The sequence below is a fragment of the Miscanthus floridulus genome, unplaced genomic scaffold (genome assembly GCF_019320115.1).
Source record: "Miscanthus floridulus cultivar M001 unplaced genomic scaffold, ASM1932011v1 os_1943, whole genome shotgun sequence".
NCBI classification, from domain to species: domain Eukaryota; kingdom Viridiplantae; phylum Streptophyta; class Magnoliopsida; order Poales; family Poaceae; genus Miscanthus; species Miscanthus floridulus.
In genome coordinates, this window is record NW_027098000.1 from 10393 (window position 1) to 20897 (window position 10505).

The 10505-nt window shown below is 45.7% G+C and overlaps 1 protein-coding gene across 1 annotated transcript; it reads left to right on the forward strand.

The window, feature by feature from the left end:
* Positions 1-2703: 2703 nt before the first annotated feature.
* On the forward strand, positions 2704-8447 carry LOC136534440 (uncharacterized). Its single transcript, XM_066526874.1, has 10 exons — positions 2704-3028; positions 3639-3831; positions 3914-4071; positions 4178-4323; positions 5157-5219; positions 5320-5412; positions 6654-6815; positions 6954-7051; positions 7131-7291; positions 7512-8447. The coding sequence occupies exons 1-10, from the start codon at positions 2833-2835 to the stop codon at positions 7832-7834; spliced, it is 1593 nt and encodes a 530-aa protein (XP_066382971.1). The 5' UTR covers positions 2704-2832; the 3' UTR covers positions 7835-8447.
* Positions 8448-10505: the final 2058 nt, after the last annotated feature.

Below are 10505 nucleotides of genomic sequence, written 5' to 3' on the forward strand. Positions count from 1 at the left end.
GCACGACCCACGCGCGTACTGCCTAGGCTTCGACGCGACGCATCCACGGCGGGAGGCGGCAAGAGATAACTCTGCGTGTTAGCGTCGAGCCGCACTTCAGCGACGGCCTCCGCGTCACTGACGTGCTCATCATGGAGGTCATCGAGATGGTGCTCGTCGGGAAGGTCAACAAGAATCTCGTCTCCATCATTAACATCGCGGGGAGGAGCCGCCGTAGGCCTCTGCGGCAAGGACGTGCGCCTCATCGAGATGGTGCTCGCCGGCCCTTTTTTTTATACGTGATGTGTTTCTTTTCTGTTTCTCTACTGCTTGTTCCTAGGAAGAAGATGGTATTTACAAAAATACCACTGATTGCTTGGAAAGTTTCATGTGGGCCTAGATTTTTTATATTTTAGGAGTTACTTTTAGAAACTATTGGAGAAGCTTCTCTATTACTCCCAATATTTTTTTAGCACTTGAAAAACTCAATTATTTAGAAAGAATTTTTTAGGTACTCTTGGACATGCTCTTATCCGGAGAGTTGTATTGGGGACGACTGGAGATGCTCTTACAAAAGTGTAATTTCCTAGCAAAAGCCGCACATATTTGGCGTCGCTGGCCCCCTCGTCAGCCACCATAGTAATGCTTAGTACTTCCCTGTTAAGCTACTTTCTCCTATAAAAAAAGATTAAGTCCACCTTTGGTCCCTCAATTATCTTGTTGGTCTAATTTTGACCCTCAACTACAAAACCGTCTAGTTCAGGAACATCAAGTTTGTAAACCGTTCACTCTTGACACATAGACACGGTTGTGGCTGTTTCATGTCGACGTGCACCTGGTTTTGACCTGGCACACTGGCGTTGACCGCCACGTAGACGCACGCACGGGAGGGATAAAACCCGTGTATAAAACCCGGCGCCAGCCGGCGTCCCCTACCCACCCCGAGCCCGCCTCCCGCTCCGACCTCCACCCTAAGCCATGGCCAGCCACCTCTCGGATGCCGACGCCGTGGGGTTCAAGCTCTTCGGCAAGGCGACGGTCAGCCACCTCCGCCGCCTCTGCCTCCGCAGATGATGACGACGGTCCTTCCTCTCCTCCGTCCCCACCGCAGCCGCCTCTGCCCCTGCAGCAGGCGCCCGGGTTGCCGCTACACGCATGCCACTGCAGGGGTGGAGAGCGTCGAGGAGATACGGCGGGTGCCGGAGATGGGCGACGCGTTGGCGTCGGCCTCGTCGGGCGCGGGCGTGGACGAGCGCCCCAAGGAGGACGGCAAGCAGGGGGCGCAGCCTCCGACGGCCTGGAAGAAGCGCGGCCGCACCGCGGGGGACAAGGAGCAGAACCGGCTGAAGGCGTACCTAACGGAGCTGGAGGCCAAGGCCAAGGACCTAGAGCTCCGCAATGCCGAGCTCGAGCAGCGGGTGTCCACGCTCCAGAACGAGAACAACACGCTCCGCCATGTGTTGCCTCGCCTACCGTCCATCCCTCATTCGTTTCCGCGGTCAGAGCCGGTCGCAGGGGGCTTGGTCAGGCGATGGGCACGGTGCAACCAACAGGTTGGCGCGGCCTGCGGGGGGGGGAGCCCGCCCAGCAGGTCGCAGCAACCGAGGCGGTGACAGTGAGCGAGGGGAGCGCAGCGGAGTGGCGTGGCGGTGTTGGGCTCTTGGGGCCTGGCCGTGTGTGTGACTGCGTGGGGCAGCCCCGCCTGCCCCTGCGAGCACCTGCCGGACGACCAGACATTGTTGGCATCCCGACGCAAGTAGCAGCAACGGCCACGCTGCTAGGCACGGTCCGCGGCGCGAGCCGCGAGGGGAGATGATTTTGGTGAGAACGGCGCCTCATGCCGTCTCGTCGTCGCCGCGCTGTAGCACTCGCCATTCCGTCGCGTGTCCTCCTCGCGCTTGCCCGCCGTGCCGCGCCGCGCACGGGATGGCTCGCGCAAATGGACAAAAGGTTCAGCGGCGCACACGAGCAAGAGGAGCAGTGGCGGCAAGGGCGGAGACGGCGACAAGAAGCATCACTTCCACTAAGAGCTGATGAGAATGGGAGAGGGGCCTGGTCTGTGCTCGCCCTCGCCTAATCCAACCATTGCTGGACAGCCGTCGTCATGTGAGTCGCCGCTGTCGTGCCTCCGTGCCCCGCAGGCTGCGAATCCGCGCCGGTTGTGCCTTCGCGGCCGAGATGGGCGCCTCCACGCCCACGCAGGCCGCGCCTCCGCCTAGCCGCGTCGTCGTTGGCCCATCGCCTCACCGGCGACCAGCGGCCTCCGCGCCGCGTAGGCTACGGATCTGCTCCGGTCGTGCCTCCGCACCCACACTGCCCGCGCCTCCGCCCAGTCGCGCTCGTCGTTGGCCCATCGCCTCACCGGCGACCAGCGGCCTCTGCGCCGTCGTGCGTCCGCGCCCGAGATGGTCGTGAAGGGCCGCCGCGGCCATGGCGTGGCCAGCAGGTTGCCGGTACCCCATTGCTACGTAAAAACATATGTTTATAGCATGTGAGTCGATGACACGTGGGGCCCACATGTCACTGAAATGGAGGTTCGTGTCAAAACCGCTCAACGTCGGTCAAAACAGCTTTTCCTCCCGCCAGGTGCTAAAAGTGAACGGTTTTGACAGTTAAGATACCGGTACTAGACGGTTTTATAGTTGATGACTAAAATTAGACCGACACAATAGTTAAAGGGTCAAAAATGGACTTAATCCTTAAAAAAAAACAGAGTCCCATTAAACACGTCTTCCACAAACAACCCAAGAGTTGAGCCGCTTATAAATTCCCGGGGTTAAAAAAAGGGAAAAAAGGGGTCTTGCTTGAATTTGAAGCGCAGCCATCTATCTGCTCGGAGCGCCGCCGCGCGAGATGGCCCCCACCGCCAGCGAAGCCACCTCGTCGTCGTCGGCGACCAGTGCCACCTCGTCCACGGACGCCGACGCCCTGGCCTCCCCCTCGCCGTCGCCGTCCCGGCGCGCGGCGCCCACTCTGCTCCTCCTCGCCTTCCTCGCCGCGCTCCTCATCCTCTCCTCCGGCGACGATGCCTCGGCGCAGCCGCTCAACGGTATCGTAAACCTTCGTCTTGTTCTGCCACTGCGTTTGTGTGTGCGCGCGCGCGGCCATTGTGTCTGTCTAGGGTTTAGGGCTTTGCGTTGGCTCAGGATTTAGGTTGTGCGATGCTGCGATTGTATACCCTAACTGGTTGGATTTTAGATAATGCTGGCGGCTTACTTTTCAGTGATGGCAAGTTGTATCTTCTTTCCTGAAGGAATATTCAATCATATGCCGCTTTGCTGGGAATCAAAGAATGTTGGACTGGTTCTGTTGGTAACTGTTGCTGTAGTTTAATAACCTGCCCTCGGGAATCAAGCTTGGATCTTGTTGGGATTGTCTTCTATATTATGATTATTAAGAACGTATTAACATGTCCTAACAGCTACACACAATAACCCTTTTTATTTTGTTTCTTCTGTTATTGTAAGCACGGTGTGAGATGTTATACCTGTAGTCCTTTTATGTGCTTGTTGCAGCTTGACGATTGTCTATGCCTGGTGAATGTTGATTTCACGAAATTCCTGTTGATAACTTAATATTAAAATGTATATTTATTCCTGTATTGTGTTTGGTAGTCATCTGTATGGCGCTGTTTATTAAATTGGTTATTACTACTACAGGTGTTAGCTTGGAAAGTCCAGAGGTTTCATTTGTTCCCTCCCCCTTGGATGGACAATTTTGTGAGCGAGTCCTCCTATCTGGAGTGCCAAGGTTACATCTTGATAGCTATGCAAGCCAAATTCGTGTCAAAATGAATGTCTCTCAATCGATTCCTGAGAAGTTCCATTGGAAAATAGAGGTTTGCTTTCATAGGTAAGTCATGTTTTGACTCTTCCCGAGTGTAAATGTAGGTATTCTTAGTGTTTATAAAACTGAAGCAGTTTACCTTTTGCAGGAATGCCTCCATGGATTTATGCCAGTGCGAGACGGGTGAATGGCAAGGTTTTCAAGATGGGATGTGGACTGCTGTAAATTCTCCATATGGAAACAAATATGTTGATGTGAAATTGGCTGATAAGAAACCTGCTAGGTTCACTCTTTCCATTCAGGAAGGTCAGGATTGTTCATGAAATCAATTCCTTTTTCTTTTCAGTAATAAACTAAGAGCATCGTTTTTTATTCTATCTAAATCATTTTTGTTGTTTCAATACTTATGCAGAGTTTCAGAAATGGCGTTTGGCTTGCCTTGGTATTGGATTTGTATTGCTATTCCTCTCACCAATTGTTAGCAAATGGGCTCCCTTTTACTATAGCAGCTCTATGGCTCTTGGGATCCTGCTTGTTGTTCTTATTGTACTTTTTCAGGTATATTTTTTCTCAAAACATGTATATCTTTCTGTAGTAAGGATTTGTTTCCATTGAAACTTGCAACTATGACCATTTCATTCTTCATTCTTAAAAAAAATGTTATGTAGTACTTTATTGCTAGAGAGATATTGTCATAACAGTGTGTTAGACTGTTAGCCGCTTGACGGACCTTACTCAAGAAGCGTTTGAAGTTTTTTTTTAACTTGAGGTCTTGGAAAGAACATGGCTTGTTGTCTTAATAGACTTAGTACCTGCTTGACATGACTGGACGGAAAAATAAAATAAACATGTTGTGTGTTATTGTTTATCTCTTTTTTTTTAAGGAATATTGTTTCTTTTATGATCCTGATATTGACCTGAGCCCTTTGATGCTATCCAGTTTTTTTTTCCTTGAACAAATACTGTCCAGTTTATTTAGAAGTCCACTTTGTAGTGTTGCCCATAATCATCTGAATACATGTGAATGAGATTCATGCTTTCGAATATCATCATTTGGAATATCAACAGTGACCAGACAGTTTCACTGTTTTTGGTTACTAATTGGTACTGAACTTGATATAACCTACATGTCTACAGCTTTTTCTCAAGAAATTTGCTGACTACTAGTTTATATAGTGATCTTGTCGTGTTAGTCTTTTGATTCATTTGTAATTTTCCCCTTAGATTTGGAACATGTAGTGTTCTGGTTGGCTAAACCAAAAGTGCTGTGTTATTTCAAATTTTCTGACAAAAAGAACTGCAAATTTCATTGTACTTCCTTTTTATTTGTTGATGATGGTCCATGTTTTCTACGATAACAATATTGATGTCTGACATTGCCTTCATTTTAGGGGATGAAATTGCTACCAATGGGCAGGAAAAGTTTATGTTACCTTGCAATTTATGGATCTGTGGTAATTACCTTGTACCCACACCATTTTGCAGCTATTTGAATAGGCACTTCTCACTTATTATTTGTATTCATTCATTTTCATTTTTTTTACGGACTTTTAGTTAGGTGTTGGTTCCTATGTTGTACACTATTACTCGACATTGGTCTCTTCTATTCTCGAAAACTTCGGCTTGAGTGAAGAGTTGTACAACCCCGTAAGTAATTCCTCTTGCATGTTTTCTAATAATAAATCAACTAATTATTTTTACTCATTTCCCTTTTTTGCTTGCACAATATTATTTACTGTTTTCTTTTGTATTCTGGATTTTGGTTTTCTAATGTTTGTTGCATCAGAAATGGAGCACACCAGTTTATTTAGTAGTGCTAGTATCAAGTTGGAAGGGAGTTTTTGTTGGTTCTGAATTTTATTTTTAGGCCTGATCTCAGTAACTGATAGCCTGAACCCTGAATTTATTACTTACAGACAGATTCAATACACCCAATTGTTCATTATAAACTACAGCCTTTGGGAGCTAAATTAATCTATATCCTGCTAATGTTTTACGTTTACCAAGATGCACATTACACCTGCCTCAGTTTTGTTGTTATGATTGGAACGTAGTCTGCAATGATAACTTGTTTATTTCTGACTTCTGGCGTACCAAGATGAACATTAGACCTGCCTCAGTTTTTGTCATTATGATTGGAACGTAGTCTGCAAAGACAACTTATGTATTTTTTACTCCTGACTTTAACCAGTTATTATCTGGATACTTTGATGTTGTTGTAATTTGTAAAATGATGTCAGATAAGTGTAAATAATATGGAAGTTAATAGTGTATTAAATGCATTACTACATGGCAGTATGGTTACTTCAAACATCAGAAGCTTTTTTCTTTTAATGAAGTTTGAAACTTTGACTTATGTAGCTTACAAGAGAATAATCCCAGACTACTGCCCCGTTTATTTATTTGGTGCACTGTGGTAAAAAAAGTAATGGTTGAGTTTTTATTTTTGTTTGGTATTTGCCTTCCATATAAAACCTAACTGATGTGCAAAAACATAGTGTGCTGCATATAGAGTTCCATGCTTTTATACGAGACCATGCCTGCTGGGTCATAACTCATAATTGGCACATATTTGTTGGGCACTGTTATTCATAAAGATGACTTTATCTGCAATAGCTACATCACCTTAAAGACTGCACACTTATGGTTCACCATACACATTTTTTTTTAATCTTTTGCTATTGCTTGGAACACTGGACATTTCTCTGCAATTCTCTGATATGGTATAATGGAACACTTATGGTTCACCATACACAGTTTGTTACCCTTGTTGATCTGTGTGGTATAATGGACTATTCATTACTTGTTTAGGTACATCAGTCTGTTACACAGTTACCTTTACCTGTTATACAAGTCTTTAAGTAACAAAAATTAATGATGAATTGCAGGTTTCTATCTTCCTGCTGGTGGCAATTGTCTTCACTGGAGCTGGTTTTGGCTATTGGATGGTAAGGAGATTTATCCTTTCAAAAGATGGAAGTGTAGATGCTGGGATAGTGCAATTTGTGAAGTGGGCTATGCGTGTTGTTGCTACATTATTCATTATGCAGGTATGGTTCTTGTTTTCCCTTATCATGCTAAGTATTCTTCTCAAGAACCTGTCTGGTTTATATCTTGATCACTGCTTTGGATGAGGTTGCATTTATCTGCTTTGAATTTCATATCTGACATGCTGTTTATCTTTCCAGAGCACACTTGATCCTCTTCTAGCACTGGTTGCTCTTGCTTTTAGCTGGTGGTTATGCTCTTTGTTGACTGCAAAGAAAGTTCAGAAGACAGTGACCCAGTAAGTTCCTCAAGTTAGTTGTTGTTGATGTTGTCTATGTACCGTGGTTGAAGTACTGAGTACGCTGGTTCTTCTGCAGGAAACAAAAGCAGTCAAAGGTTCTTTCTCAGCAAATGCTTACTCAAGGGTCGCCCAAGAGTCCTAAAATCCAGTTTTTAAGTCCTTCTAAGATGGGCTTTGGAAGAACCACATCTAGAAGTTCCGCCACACAGTTCGGTCGGAGCAATTTGGCCAATGGAGGTAACATAACTATATTGTTTGCAACTTAAAAGTTTTTTCTGTTGGCCTGTAGTCACAGCATTCTTTATACGATACTGTTGTCATAACGTTCACATGTTAGAAGTTGTGTTTTCATTTGTTTGAGCTAACGACAGGACCTTTCCATACGATTTTTTGATTGAAACTATTTATAGTTCAACACATTGTAGTGTTTGGCTTGACTAGACACTGGGTTTTGCAGGTCTGATCTGCTCAGCGCTTGCAAAGCGCGTAGTACCCAACGAAGACGACGAAGATCACTACTCCACCTTCCACAACATCCAGCCGCGGAAATATTCCAAGGAGGAATGGGAGGAGTTTACCCAGAAATCGACCAGGAAAGCTCTTGCAGAGTGCACAGCAACCCCAGAGTTTGCCCAGTGGGTCGCTGACAATGCTCATCGTCTGCAAGTAGAGAAAGAGGAAGACAACTTCTCAGAGGAAGAGACCATCGAGAGCTCCAACTCCTCGGAAGGAAGGGACGAAGCCGATGGAGCTCCAGGTCTGATCAGGCTGTGGGGCTAGCATGCTGGTTGAACTAAGCATGCTCCTGCCATTTCACGTGTAAAGAGTAGCAAGCGCCCATTTTAACTAGTTTAGCAGCAGGGTAGGTTGGTAGTGGATTGTTTCCAGTTGTTGCCACGGTAGGTTCGTTCTGTCCTGTGTTGCAGTAGTTGGCTAGCCATCTCAGGTCAATTGATGCTAGGTTTAGCTAGCTGTTGGTTATCAATGGATTCGTAGTTCTTTAGAACTGATAGGTGAAATGGTCATTAGGCATTTCTTGGTGCTCCATTTGGATGGATAGACTCATGGACAGCATGTTGTAGAGTGGGTCCCTCGCTGTGCAGATGAGATAAGGTCGGCAAGATGCCATGTGCAAATAAAATGCAGTGTAAAGCAGATCGAACGCGTGATGTGGTGCGAAAACCAAATGCAGATGAGATGACATAGCAGTGTTGCTTGGAGGAACTTGTTCTCAGCGGATCGAAACCGTGATGTGCGAAAACCAAATGCAGATTAGATGAGATAGGACTGTTGCTTGGAACTTCTCTTTCGGTTGGATGGGTGGATTTTTTGTTTGCTCGAACTTATTAGTCGTGGTACAGTGTGCTTATCAGTTATAAAAACTATCAGCCGAACAGCTAAGGTGGTTACCATATTCTTTGCGTCTGCACACATTCATTCATCTGGTATTTGTCCTGTTTAATTAATGGTGGTACAAAGGTGTTTGTCATGTTTAATATTACTAGCAAATATGCTTGTGCGTTGCAATAGAAAAAAAAACTATTAAATATTCATGCAAAACGATAACGTGAATTGTACATATCTTATGTTTTGTGCTTTTATAATTTATTTTATGATGACCGTCACATCTATAATATAAGTTAATACTGACAATAAATAATAATATCCTATTAAACCTGTACCGAATTAAAATACACCTTGGCATATTTTTTCTTCCGTTGATAAGTGCATAATTATTTAGATATAAATATATCATAACTTTAATTTTTTATACTACCCATGTGTTTCTCTGACTCAATATTGACCTTTGACCTCCGTAACTTTTTTGTCGATGTGTTAAGGATTGGTCTGTCTGTCAATGATTATAACGGGAGACCTCTCTTGATTTTTCACACGACAGCCCTCGTCAGGTATTACATAAATACATTTGTTTAGATTTCATTAGATAATAATCTGCCCAAGATTTCGGTTGACGAAATAATTAGGTGCACCATTAACTAATCCATATTTTAATAAAAAAGTTTTTTAATCAAAACAACATTAAATGGTGTAAATCTTTCTCCTCAAAACTTAATGTGCAAACAAACATAATAAATGCCGAAAAGTAGGGGTTATGCAACTGGGGACTTGCCTTGGGTAGGAACCGGACAGCGGAAAATTAGTGAAGGCTTCGGGAACAACGACGATGAGGACATCCTCCTCGTACTCCTCGTCCACCTCCACGTATTCCAGGTTTGGTTCTGGCACAGTAACACCCTCGATGTTACACCCTAAATTATTTACTAAAATATGTCATGAGCATCATGTTTATGTGTTAATACATGTGATAAAGTAGGTAGATCAATTTCTTGTAACTTAAAATGATCAATAAAATGTTAATGAAAGTTGATTCAGTAGTTCAGGTATATCAAGTAGGGTTTAAACCAATTTTTATTAAGCAAAAATGTTATAGAATATGTATGTGACACTTAAATGAAGTTGGAAATGTGAACTTTGTAGATGACAATGAAATACTTGGTATTGAAAAAGAATATTGCTAAGTAATATTTTCAGTAGCTTAGAAATGTAATCTGAAATTAAGATTAGCTCAAACACTTAGAAAATTTCTAAGCTCGTGGATAGCTAGACGTTGCTATGTTTAGCAATTTATTTAGAGAGATTGGGTTGAGGAGTGGTGTAGTGCTATGATTCGATTTAGTAGTTCATATGCCATCTTGAGTGTAGTGAAGTCGGTTTAGGTTTAGGAGCAACGGTTTGGTCGTGATCAGCGCTTTAAAATTCATGCACGTCACAACTTTGTGCTGTCTAGCGTCGTGCGCGTGGTCACCACGCATGGCCGACCCGCATCGCGCGCGGTTGTGCCGTGCGCGCGCGTGGCCACCGTGGCCTAGCCGTGGCTTGGCCGCTCTAGCTGCATCGCTAGGCCGCCGGTCCGCTCTACGCCCGACCGTGCCCGCTACCTCCACCGTCGCATCACCACGCTGCGTGCCTGTCGCTGCATTGTGCCGTTGGCCCGCCTTGACGCTGCGCGCACGTGGTCGTGTCGCCATCACCTTGCCATTGATGGCACTATGGCGCGCGGGCCACGCCGGTCGCAAGCGTGCGTGTCAATCGGCTAGTACTTGGCCACGGGTGCGCCGATCGCGCCAACCCCGTCCCGCCAAGGCATGCCCTTGCTGAGTCGCTGGCTGCCCCTCCCCCATAGCTCCCTTGCTCTCTCTACTACCACCGTCGAGCCACGCCATTAAATTTGTCAGGGAGAGATCATCTCAAGTCGATTCATTGCGTTGTTGGCTCCATCGCAAAGCTGCCTAGCTACCAGTCCCCCCCCACATTGAATGGCACCTGGTCGAGCTCCAATTTTGGAATTTCCCCACCGCCGTGCCGATAAGGCCGTGTCCGTCCACGGGTGTGGGCAGCTCTCCCATCATCCCTCTCGAGCCAATTCACT